The sequence below is a fragment of the Panicum virgatum genome, chromosome 7K, assembly GCF_016808335.1.
Source record: "Panicum virgatum strain AP13 chromosome 7K, P.virgatum_v5, whole genome shotgun sequence".
Taxonomy (NCBI): Eukaryota; Viridiplantae; Streptophyta; class Magnoliopsida; order Poales; family Poaceae; genus Panicum; species Panicum virgatum.
In genome coordinates, this window is record NC_053142.1 from 24,809,848 (window position 1) to 24,834,511 (window position 24,664).

Consider the following 24,664-nt stretch of genomic DNA (forward strand, 5'->3'; position numbering starts at 1 on the left):
GGGCAGGGAAGGGCCGGCGGGGCTTGGAGAGCGCGCGCACGGGGTGGTCCAGGCGAGGGTGAAGCTCGCCCCGATGACGAGGAGGCGAAACGGTGCGGCAGCGATGGTGCTCCATGCGAGGAACGGCAAAACGGGCGGAGCTCCGCCGAGGGTCCTGCGAGAGGAGGGGAAAGGAAGGGGTCAGGGTCGGAATCGGTCAAGGATGGCGAGAGGATGCCATGGGTGCGACTAATTGGAGCGGGGCTCACCGAGGACAATGAATTGCGGGGAGGAAGTAACTTGGGGCGGCAGCAATGGAGGCGGAGGAAGGGGATTTTCGGGTTAGGGTTTTGGGGGAGGCCGTTCGGGGTTAAAAAGAGGGCGACGGCGATGGGCAAGGGCTGTTTTGCGCATGCCCCCTTGCCATGGTGGCCAATGGGCGGTCGCCACAGTGGATGCGCCATCCATGGCGACCAACCAGCACACGAGGGGCAGCGGGGAAGAAGGCGGGCGCCGCTGACAGGTGGGGCTGCGGAGAGGGAAAAAGGGCAAATGCCGGTTCAAGTTTGAAAATCAAAATCAAGATCTTCTCGAGCTCAAAAATTTACGAAACTTTTTATGGGGAATGATAAAATCACCAAGAATACAATGCAAGAAGAATCACTCGAAAAACTTTTTTAGTTTGGTTGCAGAAAAAAGAACAAATGACTATTTTTGAAATTTACAAGAATTTTGTAGCTCGGCTAAAAGGTTATAAAATCCTAAAAAAATATTTTTAATTCGAAATTTTAAATCTAGTATTTAAATATAAATTTTTGAGGCATAGTTACATAACAAAAATTGAACTTTCTTCACAAGCATACATTCATACAAGGCACAAAAATTAATCAAATCTATGCAAACATTAGCACATGATGCTTCATTATTCTTTGATGTTGCTCATAATGTTGTTAACTAAATATTAATCATGTTTAAAATTTTGGGTCATGACAATCTTCCCTCCTTAAGAAAATCTCATCCCGAGATTTTGGTTGATAGAAAGTAGGGATAAAAAGCTCCAAGTATATTGAGACCATATTCATCTAGACAAGATAAACATACAAGGGATGATGCATAAAGGATGGGTGGATTGGTGTGGTTGGATGTTTCAAAAGTTTCTTTGGTGGTGATTGCGTACATATAAGGAGGTAGAGTTTTATTTTTCACAAAGAGGGCTTGATGTGGTGTGGAGAGCTATCGAAATATTTTCATGATTGTGGTTGTGTGCACATATAAGGAAGTAGGATTGGATTCACATAAAGAGAGCATGTAGGGTGGAGAGCTATCTAAATTTTTATGAGGTTGATTGTGTACACATATGAGAGAATAGAAAGATGAACTTCATTGAGAAAGTGGGTTAGTCTTGGAACAAAAGTGTGAGAAAATTGTCACAAGTATATTTCAACAAGTATTATATGCATGAGTGTATGCATGCAAGATATGAGTGCAACATGATGTCTCCTCACTTCGTTTCACACAACAACATAGGTTCAACACATCACACAAAGAGCACGTCCTAACACTCACCCACGACCCAAAACAGCCGCATTGCCCAAAAGCGCTACAACCCTCCTACTAGCACTTGGAACAATGGGTGGCTCCCATCCTCTCATCTCCCTTAGATGGCTTAAGGCATAAAAGGTACCTTGGATCCTCTCATCAAAAGATAGGTGAAAGGGCGAGTTAAGAGTTATTGCTTCAACGATCCACCTCTTGAATGGTCATCTTCAGAAAGAGCACGTCCTAACGTCCTAACACTCACTCACGACCCAAAACAACTGCATTGCCCAAAAGCGCTACAACTCTCCTATTAGCACTTGGAACAATGGGTGGCTCCCATCCTCTCATCTCCCTTAGATGGCTTAAGGCATAAAAGGTACCTTGGATCCTCTCATCGAAAGATAGGTGAAAGGGCGAGTTAAGAGTTATTGCTTCAACGATCCACCTATTGAATGGTCATCTTCGGCGATATCCCACTTGCTTGAAAGTCGTAGGCCTTTGATCTAACCACCATTCTTGCCTCAAGTTGAAGAGCCGTCACGTAGTCCACCATACCATCCACCAGAATAGACTTCATCATGGTTTTAAATAGCGGGCTATGACAAATAGCGGCGTATTTTTTCCGAGGCTATGAGGCTATAGCGGAAGCTATAGCGGGCTATGACAAATAGCAGTTCGCTACAAAATCATGAAAAATACAAGTAATAGATGCACAAAACATAGTAATTAGTGAATTTCATAAACATAAATATGTTTCTAGAGCTATGGGAACATTACTTAAGTTGACAATGCAATAAAAATCATGCAATCAAATATGTATTTGTCAGAAAGACCAAAATAGTAGCACTGAGCTAAGAGTAAGGCTATAGCGGAGCTAAAGCTATGCTATTTAGCGCAGCTATAGCCCAATTTAGCGTTCATAGTTGCCATAGCGGCACAAATACAAATAGCGTAGCGGGAAACCTCTAAAAAAGCTATAGCGGGGCTATAGCGAGGCTATAGCCCGCTATTTAAAACCATGGACTTCATACTTGAACCTCCATGTGTAGTGTGCCCTTTTAAGTATCTAGTTGAAAAGTGTGGGGAAACCAACCATGTCCGAAGCACGACTCACTATGGTCAAGGTGAAACTAGGGGCCATATACTCATAAGGAGAAAAGAGAGATTAAGCACATTTTTATTTAAACAAGTGAAGCAATAGAGAGAAGATAGCTCTAGGATAAAGGAAGAAGGATAGAAATTGACCTTAAGTTCAAGTTTTAACAAGAAATAAATCTTAGTGCAAGTAATCAAATTTTATTTTACTCTCACCTCACTAAACAAATTTTAAGTTCACTTCATGGAAACCTGGGCTCTGATACCCTTGTAAGATCCGCCCAATTTGACACTGTTTTAAGCAAACCGCCGGCCATCATTCTTAAGATAAGAGCTAGCACATGTTCGCCTAAGAGTGTGCCACGTGCTAACCCACATCTAGAGACTTCGACAACCAACATGTCATTCACTTAAAACGATATCAAATCCGGTAGTCCCGGTATGTGCTCCACAATATGTCCAAGATGAAGCACAATACCGTTTACAAAAGATACATCACCAAAGAACCATAAAGAGCAATTTTAAACATAAAGGAGTACAACAATTAATTATTACAAATTTATCATAGGAGGGTTCAAATTACAAGCCTTGGGCTCACGAAAGACATGAAGGATATATGAAACTAAAGCTTAGTGTTTCAACATGCTCTCGCATACGTAGCGGATAAATCGATAAAACCATAACAAGCAATGGTGTCTTGCTCAAGGGCACCATTACGGCCACATCAATCGAACACAACTTCCGGCTCACCTGCAACTTAGTTTAAAAAGAAAAATGAGTACAAAAGGTACTCGCAAGTCTTACGCAAATTAAATAAACAAGGATTATGCAAGAGGCTCAAGATTAGGCTTCAAGGTCAAGTTGTTATTGCCAAGCATGAGCTCTCTACACTAACATATAGCTCTCTAGCAAAATTATTTATTCTTGCCCAACCCAGAACTCTAGTTTTAATTGATTATGAGTAAACCAAGTAATTGACCATAGAAGTACCATGAAACAAAAATCACCATAACCAAAACTTCTACGAAGAGTTCATGGGATAGTGAGCTTGCTCATAACCGAGAGCGCGGCAATTCAAATTGATTTAAACCTTGCAAGGGTGTACTTCTTTACCACACAACGCAAGAACCATGCGGCTCGCCCAACTGATCAAATTGGATGAGGGGGTACTCGCGACAACCATTCCCAACATGGCTCAACCGTTGAGGGTACGCCTAGCTTGCGCGGAGAGTCACCTAGGTCCACTGGGGACACCCCTAAGCCTCTCTATATAGCCCCTTTGCCACGCATCTAGGACCGGGCCTCAATGATGAAGTCAAAGGAGGTAATTGGCTCATCCATTCCATTATTTTGGCTATGTGGTAGCACGATAAGTTGCTCAAAACCAATGTCATCCACGGACGGTCCTTAATCGATTTGAGTGAACTATGCCTCTGAGACTCCTTTCTCTAAGCCCTAACATTCCGCCCAAACCCCGAAACCAACTTTCCAACATAACCAACCTTTCCAACATATCCTAAACCGAACATGTGCGATCAAGGGTAACCAAGTGGGTGTAATGTGATCCTAATCCAAGAATTTCCCGTCACATTATATACCGACTCTCAGCATGGCTAAGCATCTAAGAAAATTAAGTAATAATTAACTAACAAGTGACAAGGACAAGGGTAAATAATCAAGGGAAGGTAAATGCATACAAGTAGGTAAAAGAATGCAATACATAGCATACTATGCAATACCCAAGTGAGATAACTAAATTGCATCAAATTAAATAGGTGCAAGGGATTATGCTTAGCTGCTTGCCTTGGGTTTCTTCGGGTTCAACCACGAACTCAACACCGGGCTCGATTCCGGCGACATCGGTGGGCTCAACGGACTCGCTCTCCGACGGCTCGGTCACTAAAATGCATGAATGAGATGCATGCATTAGAATGATGCAATGGTTGGTTCATGAATGGTATGGTATGAAGAATGAATGACACTACATGTGATGATGCACAAACATAAACACATACGATGAAAAACGAGCACTATTGCATAAGTGAACAAGAAAGCTAGAGCAAGAATTAACAAACAAAATCTAAACAGCAAGCATAAATTATAAATTAAATTGAGCAGGCAGGGAACATTAAAAGGAACCCATGAAACTTGGATTTGCAGCAAAAACATTTTTCTGGAATTAACCATAAATATGTCAATTTTCAGTCACTCTAAATAAGATAAATCGAAAAAGACATGCAAAATTAACTAAAAAATCTAGGAAAATTACCACAGAAACTAGGCATGAATACAAAGCTAACAAAACTGGTTTCACCACTTTATCACGTTGCAAAAAGTTCTACACTAAACTATTTTCAGACAGAGCATAAGAAATCACACTACAACCTTAACCAACAGCAAGGAAACATTAAAACAAGTTGTACTAGTGGAAAGAGCATTTCACAAGAAATATAACAAAATTTAGTTTGGCATTTTTAGAGCGGTACACAAATTACTAAGCATTTAACTCACTTTTGCAACATTAAACCATAAATAAATCTTTTTCTGAGTATATATACTTAAGAGGAATCCAACAAAACAAGTTTCGCATTTTTAGAAGCTGTACACGAATTTACACACATTTTACAAACTTTTAGATCTAATAACTACACACAAACGGGACAAAACTGCTAGATGCACCCGGATCTGGCCAGCCCAGAGGCCGATATGCGAGCCCCAAGGGGCCAGCGGACCCAGGCTCGAGTCAAGGCAAGGCCGAGCCTTGACCAAGGCGTGGGCGTGCCCACGGCGTGCGGCCGGCGCGACGCGCGCGCGACGGCGGTCAGCGGCACGGCGAGGGACGGGGGGGGAGGGTCGGCGGGGCTGGGAGAGCGCACGCACGGGGTGGTCCAGGCGAGGGTGAAGCTCGCCTCGAGGATGAGGAGGCGAAACAGCGTGGCAGCGACGGTGCTCAATGCAAGGAACGGCGAAACGGGCGGAGCTCCGCCGGGATTCCTGCGAGAGGAGGGGAAAGGAAGGGGTGAGGGCCGGAATCGGTCAAGGATGGTGAGAGGATGCCATGGGTGTGACTAATTGGAGTGGGGCTCAGCGAGGACAACGAATTGTAGCGAGGAAGAAACTTGGGGCGGCAACAATGGAGGCGGAGGAAGGGGATTTGCGGGTTAGGATTTTGGGGGAGGCTGGTCGGGGTTAAAAAGAGGGCGACGGCGATGAGCAAGGGCAGTTTTTCGCATGCCCCCTTGCCATGGTGGCCAACGGGCGGTCGCAACAGTGGAGGCGCCATCGATGGCGACCAACCAACGCGCGAGGGTCAGCGGGGAAGAAGGGGGGCCACCGCTGACAGGTGGGGCTGCGGAGAGGGAAAAATGGCCAATGCCGGTTCAAGTTTGAAAATCAAAATCAAGATCTTCTCGAGCTCAAAAATTTACGAAACTTTTTTTGGGGAATGATAAAATCACGAAGAACACAATGCAAGAAGAATCACTCGAAAAGCTTTTTTATTTTGGTTGCAGAAAAAAGAACAAAATGACTGTTTTTGAAATTTACAAGAATTTTGTAGCTCGGCTAAAAGATTATAAAATCCTGAAAAAAAAATTTAATTCAACATTTGAAATCTAGTATTTAAATATAAATTTTTGAGGTATAGTTGCATAACAAAAATTGAACTTTCTTCACAAGCATACATTCATACAAGGCACAAAAAATAATCAAATCTATGCAAACATATGCACATGATGCTTCATTATGCTTTGATGTTGCTCATGATGTTGTTAACTAAATGTTAATCATGTTTAAAATTTTGGGTCATGACAGTGGGGGCGAGCCCATCGTGGGCCACTATGGGCCTTCCACGAAGTCTCGCTTCCTAGTCACGCGCGTTGCTCCTAATGGGACCCGGTGGGTGCGGGTTTGGTTGATGTCCGATCGTCGGACGCCCTTACCCAACACAATAATTTTGCAGTGGAAATTTTTTGCACGTAATTTTGTTACGATAGGTATGACTTGATGTTGCAGTGGAAAAAAAAATACTCCAACCTCAGTGACAGATGTTGTAGTGGACTTCTTACATGATTTTTTTTTGTTATGGTACTCATACGATGATGTTCAAGTAAGAATTTAAGTTATTGATGTTGCAGTAGTTGATGTAAGATTATTCTGTAGGTTGATAGGTGATGTTGTGGTGGTCATTTTCAATACTTTTAAGGTGTGAGATGATGTTGCAACAATTATTTCTAGATATTTAAATAGTTGATTTGACATGTTACATCTTTTTAAATATAATAGACTAATTCTACTTGTTCCATAATTCTTTTAGAAAAATATTGTGTCCAACTCCAATGTTTCAATTTAGTTCAAAAATATCGCAAATATAATCTTGAAATGTTGTAAAAGGCCAGTGTCGATATTACAAAACTCTATTTCTACACATGGTCGTTTTTATTGGATGTTGCATGAAATATAGTGTCATGTTGCGGCGAGAATTTTCTATCATAGAATCAGATGACAAACTCAATTATATATATTATAATGTTGCATGTACTAATAATGTTGAATATTGCAGTAGTTATATTTTAGGGTTAATTGGATCCATGTCATTACAATTTCATAAGTTCACCGATCTGCCATTACAATTTACCTATTTGGAGATATGCCATTACAATTTGTTGTTTGCTTGAGATGTGCCATTTTGTACGTATTTGATGCTCTAGGGTCCACTCGCAGGCCTCTGTATTTTTGTATGGTCCAAAATGCCCCTGCTGTCTCTATTCTCTTCACTTGCTGACATGTGGGCCCCAGATCATCCTCTTCCTCCTTCCTTTCTTCTCCAACCGGCCAGTCCTCACGACACTGCCGCGACCGCGTGCCTCATCGGCGCCCCTGCACGTGGCCGAGCGCCTGGCTGCGCCATTCCTTCCTCCCTTCCCCTTCCCCTCACGTGCAGGCGAGCTCGAGCCCCTGCGCCCAAGCTTGCCCACTGGCCACCATTGCCGACGCCGAGCCCTGTGCACGCCGACGACCACGCTTTGACTTCCCTCCACCCCATCAACTCCATAGCTAGCTCGCACCCGACCTCCTAAAGCTCGACCACCCAACCACCGTCGCTTCCCCTCGTCGCCGCACAGCACCGCCGTCGAGCCTCGGCAACCGCCGGCGACCCCCTTCCTGGCCAGCACGCACTGCCTCCACCGAAGCCACTCAAAGGTAGCGGTCGCCACCTTGGTGCTCCCCAACCTGACCTCGCCGCCGGCCAACCCTTCCCCTCGCTATATTTCATCTCGTATCACTGACATGGGATCGATTTGGTTCCAGTGATGGTGGGAGACTACCACTACAAGCAGTGCGGCGGCGACGGGAAGCGCCGGCTTCAGCGCATGGATCTACGGGGAGGCTAGCTTCGGTGAGGATGGAGTGATGGGGACGGCGGGTGCGGCGATGGGGAGCCGTATGCATCGTGCGGGAGGGTTCCCCCGCTCACTTCATTGCGCGCTCGCTGGCAGCCATGGACGCCCACCGCGACGAGGAGGCCGTGGCCACGCCTTTCATTGCCGCCGTGGCCCACGCTGCCGGCGCCGGACAAGCACTTTGCGCTCGTGAGGACTGGCCGGTTGGAGAAGAAAGAAAGGAGGAAGAAGATGATCTGGGGCCCATATGTCAGCAAGTGGAGAGTAGAGAGACAACAGGGGCATTTTGAACCATACAAAATTACAGAGGTCTGCGAGTGGACCCAAGAGCATTAAATAGGTACAAAATGACACATCTCAAGCAAACAACAAATTGTAATGGCATATCTCTAAATAAGTGAATTGTAATGGCAGATCGATGAATTTGAAAAATTATAATGGCATGAATCCAATTAACTCTGTATTTTATAATGTTGCAATTTCACGCCGGTAGCTCCGATCAAAATAACAAGAGATGATAGCGAGCCCATAGGACCACGACGGTCCATGCAGCGTGAGGATAGTAACGGCTCATTCTTCAGTCTCTCCCTCTCCTCTCTCCCCCTCCGCCGCCACTGCATCTGCCTGCCCTCGGGCGCTCGCCTGGTTGCCCCGGCCGCGGGCTGCCCGTCACCCGACTCCTCCGACACCGGCGCGCCGCCCGCCGCCGTCCTCCCCACCTTGCCCCGCGCCGCCGCTGTCCCCGCTCGCGGAAATGGCGTCCGAACCCCCACCAGGCTCCACCGGCGAAGCGCACCGGACCCCGCCGGCGCCCTCCGCTCCGGCCGCCCGCCGCGTCTCCCACGTGCAGCAATGCGTAAGCATCCTCCACCCCCTCCATCGCTCAGTACCCTAAAGCGTAAACCCCCCTGCCATTTCTCCGATGCGCGCTCGCTGCGCGATCCGGCGGGCTCACGCGTTTCCTTTAACCTTAGGTCGTGTTCGTTGACTGGTGGCTGGAGTGGGTGGATCGCGAGCAGGGCAAGGTCCGCGTCGTCGGGACCCCCCACGCCCCGCAGATGACGTATGTCCCTCCTCCCGCTGCTCCATTTCTCGATTACGTTTGCCCAGTTGCAGATTTGCCCCCCCCCCCCCCCCCCCCTGTTTGAAAAATGTGAACGTTTTCTTGTCCCCGGGAACTCGGTAGTTCGGAAAGTATTGATAATTCTCTTTCGCGATTTGAGAATTTCACTGGTTATGGGGAAGAAAAGAGAGACTTTTGGTTGTCAGTCCACCATTGATCTCAAGGTGCTGTTGTGTACTCTGCAAACAGGAAAGGAGCATCATCCTCAAAGGCGAACATGAAAGTAGCAGGCAGAGTATTCAAATCTGCCGCTATTGCAAGGCACCACGATGACTGCGACATCGAGACTGAGGACGGTCGCCTCATACGGATTGCCCGTGTCTTGAACAAATCCCGAACACAGGACAATGGATTTTCTGAGGAGGTATCTGCTTTCTTTCTAGCCCCCCATGAATGATTAGTCTACCAGCCAGAGTTTTGGAACGTGATCTGCTATTAAATCGATGGGTTCCCCTTTTCACTAATTCACTGTATTCTTTTTTTCTTGCATCCTTTCCATAGTTTCACTTGATCCATTTTGCTTATCCTTCCTAATTCAATTTCTTGGAGTGCCTTAAGAGATAGACCAGAAAATTTATCATATATATCAATGACTCTATGCAGGTGTGCGAATGGTTCTGTTTTGGCTTTCCTCTTCAATGGCGTGAGATTCTTAATCCAAACATGGAGCAGCAGCATGAACAATCGCAATCAGAATCTACTGCAAATGCACCAAAGCATTCAGTTGAATGTTACATGGAGAAGTTATCAAGGAAAACCACCTGCATCACCAATTCAATGAGATATGCTTTCAGAGAGAATGATTTCTACTCATCCATAGGGTGTACCTGCAATACAGATGGACCCGCTATCCAAACAGATGGTAATGCAGGCAACATGGCTGCATCTTGGGGATTAAATGGCGGCACAAGAAACATGCCTGAAAAACCATTGACACCACCTAGAGAAACATGTTGTAGTGGTCAAGAAAGTGAACAACATGAAAGAACGCAGGTAGATGCAAGTGAACAGGGGATAGTTAGTCACTCGGTCAGCTCTGTTTCAGTAAATCTAAGTACAGGTTCCATCTGCCCCAGCTCAAAAGTAGATGAGAGCATATTCGTGCCATCCAAAAATGTGCAAGTTGACAAGGAAGGTTACAGAAGCAGATCAGATTGTTGTCAGGCTGAGGATGCTGCAGATATACCTGAGAATACGCAGAGCTGTGAGCAGGAGATGGTTACACTTCCCATTGACTCTGCAATAGTTAATGAAAATCTGAACTCTACATCATCTGACTTAGGAGAACCAGGAACTCTGAAATGTGGCAAGGCTTCAGTGAATCTAGGGACTGCAGATGCATTAGAACTAACAACTGAAGGTGTGACTCCACAGTTTGGAGCTGTTAGAGGTTCAGAAGACAGTATAGTCAGGAGATTACGGAGTGGCAAAGTCTATGGAACGCCAAGTGGTGGGCCAGTGAAGAGGCGCTACAAGAAGAAAAGTATCCAGCATGAAGCATCCAGTGAAATGATGGCACCTAAGGAAGGGGGCACATCTACAGATCTGACTTCTCACGAAAATGTAAGCTGATTTTTGTACATTGAAGAAATCAGTTAAATGACAGCTAATCTAATTAAAATTATTTAATATAACATTACCCCTGTGACACCCTTGATACTTGATTTGGTTTGTGATTCACCTTTTTTCTGATGATACCAGTTTTAGCATTCTACTTTTGTTATCTATTGTTATGCGCATATCGGTATCTACGTTGTAGGTTTACACAGAGATGCATAATTTCCTGTTGCCACACTTTAGTCCCATGAATGGTAATTGGTAAAGATGAGTAGGGTTATGTGCTGATGCTGAGGAGAAATGTATTATTGCAATAAGTTTTGGTAGTCCGTTTAAGGAGAAGATTTGGGAAGCCATATTTATTTCTAAGTTTTATGGTAAGTTGGATTACCAAACATTATAGAAAGGGGACATTAAGTATTCACATGAATAAATAGTTGTCGAGTTATCTGGTAACATCGTCATTTTTTAGATAAAAAAGAACACTAGGGTCTTCCTTCTGTTGTCTTGTCTAATCTGGCTTCCTGTAAAACTTTGGTGTAAAAGAAACTTTGTTAAATATGCACGTTATATATGCTTAGCCGAAACTTATTAGAAGTGCCTGCTTACCCAGCCACCATGCGCAATACACAAAGGGAAGCATGAACGCCCAATTTGTCATCAATATGGACATTGGTATACATGCAAAGCTGGAGATCGAGAAGATTTTGCAGCAATGCTTGCTGACAGGTTATGACTTAAATACTTCAATCTCCAGAATGTTCATTTATGTTCGGATTTTGTCTAACTATGATGCTTCTTTCAGGGGTCCACGTAAGAAGAAGGTAGCACCAGCAGCAACTGAAACAAGCATTGGGCCAGTAACTAATCCAGGAATGGTTTTCCCACAGTTGTCTTCTACAGGCACTACATCAACAACTGTTAATAAGAGGAAGAAAAAGAGCACATCTAGTACCACAAGCTCTCGACCATCTGCTGTATCAGTTAGGTATGTATGGCTAATTCTGACTCCAACTATTATGGCTAATTCTGACTCCAAGTTTTTTCCCCCACTAGAAGATCCAGAATAGGTTCCAACCAACTAGAGCTTGTGCCTATGACCATTTCGAAGCCAACTGAAGAACTGAGTGCACCAGCTGAGAAGAAGCAACGACAAAAGAAGAGTGCAAGTTCACAAGCCATTGGTAGTCTAGCTATGAGTACTAGGAGCATACTTGCAGCTTCTCCTTCAATTCCTGCAATGGGAACCAGAAGCAAGAGAAAGCTTGCAGTTACTTGATGTTGGAGCGTGCCATATTTTGTGGACTCCATTTTGTAAGCAATATGGTCTCGGTGAACTATTTGCGACATCACTGGCTACTTGTGTTCGTTTAGGTGAACTTGATGTTTGAGTGCTCTTAATGTTTAGGTAGTGAACTTGATATTTAGGTGAACTTGTGATTTAGGTGAACTTGGTGCTATGTTTGTGAACCATATTTGGTCCTTGGGTTGCAAGTGAAACATATTTGGTACTTCTGGCAAATATTCTTCCGTCAATTAGGCAAATAGTTCAGTCATTACATCACTTCACTTTTTACATATGGCATACAGAACAAGAAAGATGCAGACATAAAGAAGCTTCTCAATCCATTAAAGTTGCTCAAGCTTCTCTTCCTTGAACAGCACCTCTGACTTCTCCTTCCTCTATCACAGCTTCATCTCCCACTGGAACAACTGGGAGAACTTGATTAGCTTGATGAAGATTTTGAGGAAGCACACGCACAGGAGCAGCTCTTCCCTGTTGTGAGTTTTCTCCAATCAAATCCTCCTACTGGAAGTACTGGCAGCTGCCAACCTAGACAAGTCCAGACATCAGCAACTACTCTAGATGAAAACCAAAAAAAAAATCAACAAAACACAAAACAAGTATGGGCACTTGTAGAAACCACGCCCTTCATTTCCTTCCGTGCCGGCCATGAACCAGTTTACCACAGCGTGGCAGTTCGGGCAGAACACCCTCCTCGTACCGTTGCTGCTCAAAGCTTGGGACATGGTGGCCGGCTTCTCAGCTGTGGAAGATAAGAGGGTAGAGAGAAAGAAATGGAGTAGGAATGATGGATGGAAAGGAGGAGAGGGGCACTGGTTGTATAGCCAGTTCTGGCGCCAGTTTTCCCGCCAGCCCCAAATGCAAAGGAATAAGAAAAGAGTAAATTGGTTGCTTGGTCTTAAAAAAAGTTGGGCTTCGTTCCTTGACTCCTTTGCAACTAAACTTATCTATTGGCCCCAGATTGAAATTTGTTTGGTTTCTTTGCCCTTCTGTTAGGTCTGTGAGGAGCTGTCGCTACCCCTCCGACCTATCGCATGAGAAAAAGACTATACTACCCCTGGCCGAGCAACCCCCGAGCGGTCGAATCCCCCTGTTGGGGACGCTGCCTTAGGCTAGATGGACCAAGGATGGGCCCGCGCGATGTTGGAAGCCGAAGACCAGGCGGGGCTGACCAACGAAGATCGCCAGAGTATCTTTGGAGAAGGCCCGAACACATAAGCAAAGAGCGCGCTCGTCGAAGACGGCGACCCGCCCGAGCAAGAGCTGAAGCTACACCAAAGGCCCTGACAACGAAGATCGCGGGATGGTTTGGCGTGGAAGGAGGGCGCTGAGCTGTACCGCACTCGATGATAGGAGGGGATTTTACCGAATGCCCCTAGAATATTTCGGGAATATTTCTGTTGTAAGGGTATCGTGTTGTAATTGAGCAGGGGTAAGAGTGCGTATGCCTATAAATACCTGTGTAACTGCCTTGGACATGGAATAGAGAATTTATTGCTTCCTGGGTTTCTTGGATGAAGGAGCCCAGTCCCGTCGTTGAGTCATCGTGCTTTGTGAAACTGTTGTTGCGTTAGTTCGTTTTGGAGACGCTCTCCACAAACAGATTTTGGCGCCCACATGTCGGTTTGTTATACCACACTGCATGGCAGCAAAGAAGAAGGGAGCCGGCAGCACGTTGTCGGACATCTCGACGTCTCCGGAGGACGCTGTCGTAACGCAAGGCAACGGAAACACGACCAGCACAGATGTATCCATCGACCACGTCGCGGAGGGGGAGTTCGAAGTCAACCTCCACGACTTGGGGATCCTTCCCGAAGACATGGAAGCCTACCGACACTACTACAGAACATGCCTTTGTTCCAGGCCATTTGTCCCGGCTGTCTTTGGACCCGGGACAATAGGTGGCTTTTGTCCCGGGTCCAACGACTAGCCGGGCCAGCGGGGAGATAGAGGTCTTTTATCCCGGTTGTAGGCACCAACCGGGATAAAAAAGGAGCTTTTTGTCTCGGATGGTGGCTCCAACCGAGACAAAAGACCCCGTGGCCTTTTTGTCCCGGGTGGAGCCACCACCCGGGACAAAAGGGAGCCTTTTATCCCGGGTGGAGCCAGCACCCGGGACAAAAAGCGACCGACGTCTCCCCCCTGCCGATATTTTCTAAGGCGCTGGCTCCTCTCTCCTCTCATTTCTCTCCCTCTCTCCTCTCTCTGCCTTATCTTCTTCCTCCCGCGCGCCCCCTTCCTCAGCTGCCTCTCTCCTCCCTCCCTCCGGCCCTCAGCTCCCTCCCCGGTGCGGGCGGGGCCGGCGAGCCGCAGCTAGGGCGCGGCCAGGCCCCGGCGGCGGGCACAAGCTCGGCCCGGCGGGGGCGCGCGGTTGCCCGGCGCGTCCAGGCTAGCCCAGCGGGGGCGGCTTGGGTCTGCGCGTCGGCCAGCGACGGCGAGCAGCGCCCGGTGGCGGCGGCGCGAGGCCGCGGCGGAGCCGCGCCCGCTGGCCCGGGGCGGCGCGGGGCCGCGGCGGAGGAGCGCCCGCTGGCCCGGGGCGGCGCGGGGCCGCGGCGGAGGAGCGCCGGGCGGCGGCGGCGCGGGGCCGCGGCGGAGGAGCGCCGGGCGGCGGCGGCGCGAGGCCGCGGCGGAGCAGCGCCCGCTGGCCCGTGGCGGCGCGGGGCCGCGGCGGAGCAGCGCCCGGCGGCGCCGGCGCGTGGCCGTGGCGGAGCAGCGCCCGGCGGCGGCGGCACGAGGCCGCGGCGGAGCAGCGGCCGTGGCGCTGGGACGGGACGGCGGCGCGGGATCCGGCGAGCAGTGCCCGGTGGCCATGGCGCGGGGCCGCGGCGAGTGGAGGCGGCGCTGGCCGGCTACGGGGTTCCTCTTTGTTTTTTTTTTCAATGATTCTGGGATTGAAATTGAAATTATGTGAATGATTTGGTATGGATTATACGCATGATTTGTATGTGGATTTCGATTGCGATTGGGTTCGTGAATGATTTTGTCACTGAGAATAAAAGATTTGGAAAAGTGGGAGCCTGCATGTGGGCGAACCGCAGGCGAGGTCGGGCCTGCGAGATTTTTTTTATTTTGCAAAAATATCATTTGTCCCGGGTCGTGAGCTGCCGGGACAAATGGACAAAGGGCATTTATCCCGGATGCTCAATTCCGGTTGAAAAACCGGGATAAAAGGCTATTGGCAACCGGGACTAAAGCCCTATTCTGTACTAGTGCGAAGGATCAAAGCACTGAAGCTCAAGAGAAGGCGCGGCAGCAGGCCGCACAGCACGCAGGGCCCTCAGCCACACAGGTCGTCACAAGGGCCAAGGGAAAGGAGCGTGTGCTCACCGAAGCCAAAGTAGAAGAGCAGTGTAAGAGGCTCAATGAGGAAAAACTCCGATACCAGCTCATGCATCGTCAACTCCAAGACAAAGCAAAGAATGCTCAAGCAAATGCATAAAGCGTACAAAGAGAAACCCGAAGCAATGGGCCTGCAACAGCAAATAGCCCCTCGAGCTAGACTCCATGTAATAACGCTTGAAGACCAACAACAGGGCTACGAAGACAACAACGGCTATCACTAGGGCTACCAACGCTTAAGGGGCCGCAGGGACAGCTTTCCATCTCCGCTGTCCCAGGAGCTCGATGAAGTGCAGTGGCCTCGGCGGTCCTCCCGCAGTTCTATGGCGACACCGACCTGAAGGAGTTCCTACTGAAATAAGAGTCAACAACTGAATCAACAGGAGGCGGCTGCGTGGTCATGGCGAAGGCATTGGTCGTGGCCCTCAAAGGACCAGCAGAACACTGGTACTCCAATCTGTCGGAAGGCCACATTCATTCCTGGAGCTAGCTTCAGTCAGCACTACTCGACAGCTTCTGAGCCATCAAGCCCGACGACTTAACGTCTTCCAACTTCACGACCTCAAACGAGGCGATCTAAGCCTGCAAGACTACCTCCAATGCATCGTCAGGCTCCAAGCGAGAGCGCCGGAGGTGCCTGAACAAAGCGTCATTGACGCAGCCGTGAGAGGCCTCAAGTTGGGCCCCTGTTGTGAGAAACTTATGCGCCACAAAACGAAGACGGTTAGCAAACTTTTCAAAGTTATGCAAGAATATTGCAAGTCAGACTGGGGAAATAGAAAAAAATCGAAGAGATGAATGAGCAGAAGAAAGCGAAGAACCAAAGTCACCCACTGAAACCGTGGCATGCTGATCAGCCAAAGGGTCAAAAACCTGTCAATGTAGTCTCCGAAGAACGTGAGAACAGAGACCACAGACCTAACGATAGGGGGGAAGAAGAGAGAACAATGGCCGCGGCGGACGCAGAGAGGACCGCAACAGAAAGCTGAAGGTCCCTTATTGCTACATTCATGGTAAAGACAAGGGTCATTGGATCAATGAGTGCCCCATCACCATTCAGGCGGAGAAAGAAATTAACTGAAACGACACGCAACCATCGAAGCTTGTAAATTACACCTCGCAAACCCAGCAACAGAGGTCCCCCGTGAGAACCGCCTTCGGCGCCGACACCTCACTGGACATCGTCATATTCAAGTTTCAACTACAACCCATTACCATATGGCCCACCCTACCCAGCACTACTTGCTCTTTCGGTGCCACAAGCCGCAGCCCCCGCACGATATCACACCTGGTCGTGAAGCTCCACCCCGCAGTCTTCGTAGACAACAAACTACTTGCCTCCACCACCAAAGTTGGAGCCTGGGCAGATACCAGAGTCAATAAATGACTCCCCGAGTGAGAGACAGTCCGGAGCTATGGTGAACATCATCAATGCTATTTCCGGAGGATCCAATGAGTCAGTTCACGAGACGAAATGACAACACAAAGAGTACCTGCAAAGCATATCACACATTTGTGAAGGGAAACATTTTCGCAACCCCTGGTCCCACGTCCCAATATCGTTCACTGAAGCGGACCTTGACGGAGGCACATCTAGGTACCTCCCTAGGGTCTCTGAGTCCAGGTGCCTACCCTGCTCGACTACCTTGCTAAGATTACCCGACGGACAGGCACTCGGCTGGACGATGGAAGGGTCCCAGCAGATTTGGATGGAGGCTCTACATAGATGCCCAGATATCTAAGGATCTTAACCGACCTATTTTCTTGTAAACAACCCGAGTAGATCTTTTCTCTTATAACCCACGGCTCCTAGGCTATATAAAGGGGTCGTGAGGGGATCCATAGGAGGGACATCTCAAACCCATCCACGCTATTCACTTCGTTATCCATAAACCCTATACAGCAACCAACAAGACGTAGGGTATTACACTTCCCTAGCGGCCCGAACTTGTCTAACCCTCGCTTCATCACGTAACCATCAATCTCTTCACTCCGAAATCCTTCACCTGAAATCTACCGCCGGGCACCCCCTAGTGGACTTGCCAGATAAGCAATCTGACAGTTGGTACGCCAAGTAGGGGGATTCACATGAGTCCTTGCTGCGAGTTTGATGGCATCCAGAGGTGGCGTCCTCTTCCCCGCCAATGTCGCCGTCCAGATGGAAGCCTCTATCAGTTTCTTCTTCACCTTCGGGAGCGTCCCGGAGATGACGGTTCCCTGAAACCCACTCACTATCCCCTCGACTGTAACACCCCTGGTGTTAATCTTGTACATTAGCCGATAAGCATCGCTTAATCATGATCATTAGTTTAAGCTTTGTCATTAGTGGTAATTGTGCATGCATAATTATATTTTGAATTCATGTCATCACATGCATTCAAGTTTAATTATGTTTGCGTAATTTCTGCTAATTACAAACCAGCAGTCAAAATCTAGTCCAATCTCTGTCTAAACCCCTCTTTGCGCTGAGTCTAAAATCAGCTTTGATCTTCTTTTGACCCAATTTTATCTCTCAAATCGTTGATCAAAACAACTTTTATCCAATACCAATGTTGTAGATCTTTTCTTCCTCTACAATTTTTATTTGGCCAAATTTCAAGTTGCTGTGCGAAAATTTTAGTTTTGGGCGCTCCAAAATTGAATCTGTTTTGCCCCAAAACACGGAGGTTCCGGGTTTGGAAACCGGAAGTTTCGGTTTTGCTCTGTTTCAGCTACTCCGGCGCCCATACCGGCGACTGTGCCACCGGCGACGCCACGCGTCGCCGCACCGGTGAAGCCCTCACCGCTTAAGGGGCGCAGCCACGTCACGAGCGAAACCCCATTTCGCTTCTCCTTCTTCTCCCTTCTCGTGCCCGCACGAAGCCGGTAGGCGGAGTAGAGCCGCCGCTCGCTGCAGCTCGCCGCCGCTCGTCGCGCCGGCCGTCCCGCCGCCGTTCTTCGAGCCCAAGCCCTCCCCGAGCCGCTCCACCTCACCCCGCACCTCCACCGCCCCATCCCGAGCTCGGCCGAGCCCTATCCCGGCCGAATCGGCCCCTCCTCCATCGACCCGCCATTGCCGTCCCCGTCGAAGCTCCGCCCCTCACACCGACTACCCCTCTCCGGCCGTCCTCCGCCCGATTCGAGCCCGTGGTGAGCTTTCCCGCGAGCCACTCATCCTCCCCGACCATTTTCCCCTTCGATCCGGACGTCGTCGGCGTCGGAACGTCGCCGCTCCGCCGTGGCCGCCGAGCTGTGCTGCCGGCGCACGCCGCAGGCTGCTCCTGCGCAGGCCCGGCCGCCACCGCCGCAAGCCCCGGGGTCGCAGGGCTCCCCTGGCCGCGGGCCAGCCCCGCCCGCCGCCGGCCGGCCACGCTGCCGGCGGGGAACGCAGAGCACCGCCGCCCCTGCCCTTGCGCGCCACGCGCCGGCCATGGACTTGGCCTGGCTGTCCCCTGTTTTTGCCCCAAAACCAGAACTTCTGGTTTTGGAACCCGGAGGTTCCGGTTTCCAGTTAAATTCCAGTTTTAATTTTGTGTACTGATCTTGTAAAATGCGTGGTAAATAGCAAAAAAATATGAAAAATGCAAACTAAATTTTGTTAGGTTTCTAAAATCAAGACCTTCAAAGGAAAAATACTCATGCTTGTGAAATATCACTTTTGCCCCTGCTAAAATTTTGGTTTGTGCTTAAACTAGTTTAATTTGTATCTATTTTTCTGTTGGTCTAAAAATCATGAAATTTTGTGGTAGACTACTCCTTGCATGTGTAGTTCACTGAAAATTTTTCATGAGCATAGCCTATGTGCATGTTTGTAGATTTAGTATTGCTTGATTTTCATTCTAGGGCAAAAATAAATGTTTTCAGCCATCAATAAATGTTGGTAAATTTTTGTTGCATGTTCTTTCGATATCTTGTCTTGCTGGTAATTTTTGGGTGGCTTGTTTGGCTGAAAGCTATGTTTTTGTAGTTATTTTGTTCCTAGTTGCCGCGTTCTTTTTAGTGGCTGCTAAATAAAGTATTTTCTGTGGTGTATCTTTTTAATAATGGTTTAGTTTTAGTTTAATCTTGTGTTCTAACTTTCGAATCAAAATAGGTTGAACTTGAAAATAATTTGATTCTATTTGCTTGCCAATAAATAAAATCTCTAGTTGGTTTTGCTTACCCAGTTTTATCTTCTTTTAATCACTTTGCATTGCATCATGAACACTTGTATTATTTCATTGCACTGTTTTAACTTTTGCATGGCATCCTTTTTCATATGTGTAAACACCGCGAACGAAGCCGTCTATGAGCTAGTTGCTGAGCCGATCCAGGAGCCGCAAGCAGAAGAGCAGCAGGAGGAAACCGTTGAGCACGCTTCAGAAGAAGTTGCTAACCCCGCTGACCTGCAAGGCAAGCCCCGGAGCATAACCCCTACTTTAAAACTTATGCAATGTATTATTTAAGTACTTGTGCATTAAGTTCTAGGAGTAACTTGGAACCTTAAATGCATTATCTTTAGGAGACCCTGGTCTTTTACTAGCATGATAGGTCGATAGCACTGCCATGCTTAAGTAAGATACGGTAGAAGACGGGTGATTTCCTGTCACCCGCGAGATATAGGTTTGGTACTTCAATATGAAAGTAAGAAATAATGCTATGAGAATGGAAATGGAGACCGGGTGGAGGGAAAGTTGGACATAACCATGGAATAAAGGAAAGTTGAGTCTCCACTTGTGCCGATTGAGGACCGTACCGTTGCTGGCCGTGCTGACCAAGATTGAACAGTACTAACCACATGCTTGAAGTAGGAGGTAGTCGAAACCGGTAAGCTAATTACCTAAATTGCGTCGGAATCTGATTCTCGACCCGTGGTGCTGGGCAAGGGTTGACGGATGGTGAAGTCGTCCACGGGTTCACCGGGTGTTCGCACGTGCGGGGCTCATCATCCGGGTGTTTGCGGGCTTGACTCAGGCTTCGGGGTAATCATGGGAACAATTGCTCGGTGTGACTCACCGGGGCCGCACTTGACGTGTGAGTTAGGTCCACCTTGCAAAGTTAAATCGGACCGATTCGCCGTGACTCGCGGTTATGAGAACCTTGGTCACTTCGTCGCATCGTAGTAAAGAAGTGGAATGAGACTGGAGTGGAAATGTTGAGTTGTATGTTACTAAAGATTAATATGATCAACCATGTATGCTCTAGAGAAATAGGCGAACGTAGTTTATAGCTGTCAACTCAATTGGAGCTAAAATATTGAAAGTAAGGATCCAGTATTAGTAGCTTTTCCACAAAACAACTCCAGAGCCAAAAAAGTCTTGCATGTCTAGATAATGGGCTAAGTATACCCATAGACGGGTAAGTCTTGCTGAGTATTAGAGTACTCAGGGTTTGGTTGTACCCCCTTCTGAGTAGGCTGTGTTTCGAAAGACTTCGAGGAGATCTGCGTGTCTTGGGTTGGTCAGCCTCTTCCTCCGGGTTGGACTGTCGAGTGGGTTCCGTCTTCTCCATGAAGTACGGGCAGATTGGCCTCACATCAGTGGGCAAGATGTGAAGCTCGTCTTTTGTCGTCGATGGCAGTTATCGTATTGTATTTTAGGTCTCTGTTTTACTTCCGTTGTGTTGAACTCTGAGATTTGGATTGTAAACCCTGGATTGTAAAACTTTGTTGTAAATTATTTCTGAAGCTTGTTTTAAACTCTTTTTGTAAATTAACTTGAACTTTGCTTTTGCTTGTAATCACCTGTGCTCGTCTTTTGTCGAGAGTTCCTGTGTAATCGATCCTAGGTACAGCAGGTAGTCTGGGTGTACTGGTTGAGTGCAGAAGCTGTGGTTTAAGCTTAAGTTGTTAATTATTGCACTTGATTAGTATTATTTAGACTGTTCTGTGACAGCTGGTATCAGAGGTAATTGCACTGGGGGTGATTACTTGAGTGCGTAACTGCAAAATTTTTGGGTTTTTCGAAAAGTTGACGCTAGATGCGCTAAGGAATAGGATAGATAGTTTGTATGCCCTAATTATGTGATATAAGTTAGGAGGCATCTAAGTATCTATTTCATTCCAGCACTTCCAGCATTTACTTCTCGTTAAACCTTACTTTTGTGCACAACTCTTGTTCTGTAATGACGCACCTACGCTGAGGTAAGCAAGGTGAGTATTCTGATAGTCCTTAGAATAGCCCATGTGTTTCATACGTGCGCGGGTCCCGTATGTTGAGCATACGAGGAGGTGATAAGGCTCAATTCAAACGAGCATGTCGCTATCTGCCGCCTGATATGGAGTGCGGATTTCCCACCGTGTGATTGTAATCACGGCCATCTCGTAAGGCAATGTTACGAGATGAAGACTCGTTATGCAGTTGGTCATAACCGTGTACCTTGGGATAGTGTACCCTTTGGTGTCCCGTAAGGCGATTTGTACGGGAAGTGAATACGTTGCCTCGGTAACATATGCCGCGCTGCCCATTCAGCGTCAAACGTTTGGGTGCCATCTCTATAGTGGATGGCAATGTATGTGTGAATATGTGGGAAACTGCATATGCGTTACCCGTGTGGCGTAGGACACATGGGGGCCGTTCGTCAGTGCTGGCACGAAGGGTCCAGAAGTGGTTATATCTGTCTTTTGTGTTCTGCTGCAGGTAAACTAACTCTGTTAAGCATGTTATGAAATCCTTGATCGTAGGAACGACTAGTATATATAGGGAGAGTATGTAATTGTGCCACTAGTCGCCCTCGTATACCATAATTGGTAATTGTTTGGGTGAGGAACGATAGAACGTGCATGCATCTGGCATATTTGAGTTTGGTTTGATCACCTTGTTGTTTATTGTTGCGCTTCAGTAAAAATTATTTATGTTTTGTACAAAAATTTATTCTGCGGGTACATGAAAATTTTGGAACTCCAATGACGAGCTGTGCATCGGATGTCTGCGAATCTGAATCTGTTTGAGCAATGTTCAGTACCACCTCCGCTATAGCTAATCTGGGCCGAACTTGTGCAAACCAACTTACCAATCTGCGGTTCAAGTTGAGTAGATACGGTTTCAACCGAAGCAAGTCATTTTATTTTTTTTCCCTTGGTGAACCATATCGCGAGGGAAATGATTCATGCCGTGTGTTCATATTATATATGCACATTCTTTATTTGCATGAATTAGTCTTGATAGCGGAATGGCTAACCAAGGGGTGGTTATTTTTGCAGATGGGTGATAACCATGCTGCCAACCATGACAATGAGAATCACAGAGCACTGCCCCAACCACCTCCTTCCTTGGCTCAGGCTATTGCGGCCCTTATCGCTGACCGCAATGAGCAGACTAAATTGATAAGGCAATTGGTGCAAAACAATGCCGGCAGTGGTCTACAAGCACCACCAGCAGAAACTGACTATGTCGGTTTTCTGGCCACGCAACCACATGTGTTCCACAATGCAGATGATCCCCTTGAGGCAGATGCTTGGATTCGCACCATCGAGGACAAGTTCAGCATCCTCAATTGCACAGAAGTGAACAAGGCTACCTTTGCATCGCAGCAACTGAGAGGCCCAGCAAAGATATGGTGGGTTAATCATAAAGCATTGCTCCCTCCCAATACACAACTCACTTGGAATGAGTTTGTGGCAGCATTCAAGGCCCATCATATTCCTACTAGTCTGATGAGAAGGAAGATGGCAGAGTTCCTAGCATTGAAGCAAGGAAACAATACTGTTCTGCAGTATGCTCAAACCTTTAATCAGTTGTCTCAGTATGGTGGTTTCCATGTGGATAGTGATGAAAAGAGGCAGGATTGCTTCCGGAGGGGATTGAACACAAAGCTGCAAGACAAACTGGCCCTAACTACTTGTGCCAACTTTATAGAACTGGTTAATAAGGCCATTATTCAAGAAGATGCTACCTTAACTCACAAGGCCGACAAAAAGAGGAAGGCACCTATTGGATCTTCCAACAGTGCACCCCAGAGGTACAAGGTAGTACAGACAAGAAATCAGCAAGCTCCACGATGCCCTATGCAGCCAGGCCATTGGGTCGCAAGACCACCACAGCAGCAACCGTGGGTACCACGTCTCCCAGCGCCACAACAAGGGCATAGGCCTCCAATGCAGAAAGTTACACGCACTAGTAACTATCCCTGTTTCAACTGTGGACTTCCTGGGCATTTGGCTCGTGATTGTCGTCTTCCACGCAAGCAGTTTAACTATAAGCCTCTCGCACCAGTTCCAACTGCCAGTACACAGGATCACAAGAAGAAAGCTGCACCTATCAAAACTGGTCGTGTGAACTACACTACACTGGAGGATGTTACTGACGGTACTCAAGTGATGATGGGTATGTTTTCCGTTAACCAGCGCCCTGTTGTTGTGTTATTTGATTCCGGAGCATCTCATACATTTATCAGTGAAGCCTGCGTAGCACAGCTCAACTTACGAGTAACACACCTGAAAAGACCCTATATTATTCATGCACCAGGTGCAAAGTTGCACGCCAGTAATGTGTTCAGGGTGTATCCCTTGACCTAGGTGGGAAAGTTTTCCAAACCGATCTCATTATTCTTCCAAATCAAGGAATTGAAGTTATTCTTGGAATGAATTGGATGGAAGAACATCGTGTTATCCTTGATACTTCATCTTGCATCATTCGAATCAATTCTTCCACATATGGTCCTTTGGATATTCATCTTTCTAAGCATGATATCCCCATCAATGCAATCTATCACCTTAAAGGGAAAAGCTTAGCGAAAATTCCGGTGGTCAGTGAGTATCCTGATGTGTTTCCAAAAGAATTACCAGGTATGCCTCCCGATCGAAATGTGGAGTTCGTGATTGAACTACAGCCTGGTACAGCACCTATATCTCGACGACCATATAGAATGACTCCTAGTGAGTTGGCTGAATTGAAAATCCAGTTGCAAGAATTACTAGATAAGGGTTTCATCCGACCAAGTACTTCACCGTGGGGTTGTCCAGCCTTGTTCCTGAAAAAGAAAGATCATGGGTTAAGATTGTGTGTAGACTATCGACCCTTGAATGTGGTCACCATTAAAAACAAGTATCCTCTCCCTCGCATTGATCTCCTTTTTGATCAATTAGCCGGTGCCAAGTTCTTCTCGAAAATAGATCTTCGATCTAGTTATCATCAAATCAAAATCCGGCCATCAGATATACCAAAAATAGCATTTTCCACTCGTTATGGTCTTTATGAGTACTTGGTTATGTCCTTTGGGTTAACCAATGCTCCAGCTTATTTCATGTACCTCATGAATTCAGTATTCATGCCAGAGTTGGATAAATTTGTTGTGGTATTCATTGATGATATCCTAATCTACTCCAAGACGGAGGAAGAACATGCTCAGCATCTTCATATAGTACTT

General features: G+C 47.2%; 1 protein-coding gene and 1 long non-coding RNA gene across 5 annotated transcripts; one reads left to right on the top strand and one right to left on the bottom strand.

Moving 5' to 3' along the window:
* Positions 1 to 8,625: 8,625 nt before the first annotated feature.
* On the top strand, positions 8,626 to 13,510 carry LOC120640600. 4 transcript variants are annotated; one of them, XM_039916485.1, is made up of 8 exons: positions 8,626 to 8,871; positions 8,990 to 9,078; positions 9,328 to 9,502; positions 9,742 to 10,701; positions 11,309 to 11,424; positions 11,501 to 11,683; positions 12,388 to 12,477; positions 12,998 to 13,510. In XM_039916485.1, the coding sequence occupies exons 1-8, from the start codon at positions 8,770 to 8,772 to the stop codon at positions 13,110 to 13,112; spliced, it is 1,830 nt and encodes a 609-aa protein (XP_039772419.1). In that variant the 5' UTR covers positions 8,626 to 8,769; the 3' UTR covers positions 13,113 to 13,510. The 4 variants fall into 4 exon arrangements, with proteins under 4 accessions (XP_039772419.1, XP_039772420.1, XP_039772418.1 ...); XM_039916486.1 differs by lacking the exons at positions 12,388 to 12,477; positions 12,998 to 13,510 and adding an exon at positions 11,752 to 12,217 and having other exon boundaries at positions 9,742 to 10,637; positions 10,674 to 10,701; XM_039916484.1 differs by lacking the exons at positions 12,388 to 12,477; positions 12,998 to 13,510 and adding an exon at positions 11,755 to 12,217.
* LOC120640602 lies at positions 12,205 to 13,066 on the bottom strand. The gene is made up of 2 exons (XR_005661899.1): positions 12,611 to 13,066; positions 12,205 to 12,529 (listed from the first exon to the last, which is right to left on the bottom strand). It is a non-coding gene; the product is annotated as an uncharacterized LOC120640602 (long non-coding RNA).
* Positions 13,511 to 24,664: the final 11,154 nt, after the last annotated feature.

What these genes read in the sequence shown, in the direction of transcription:
- LOC120640600 (XM_039916484.1), top strand. Translation starts at nt 8,770, where the DNA reads ATGGCGTCCGAACCCCCACCAGGCTCCACCGGCGAAGCGCACCGGACC. An exon ending in TCTCCCACGTGCAGCAATGC is followed by an intron (nt 8,872 to 8,989) that starts GTAAGCATCCTC and finishes CTTTAACCTTAG; the next exon opens with GTCGTGTTCGTTGACTGGTG. An exon ending in ATCTGACTTCTCACGAAAAT is followed by an intron (nt 10,702 to 11,308) that starts GTAAGCTGATTT and finishes CTGCTTACCCAG; the next exon opens with CCACCATGCGCAATACACAA.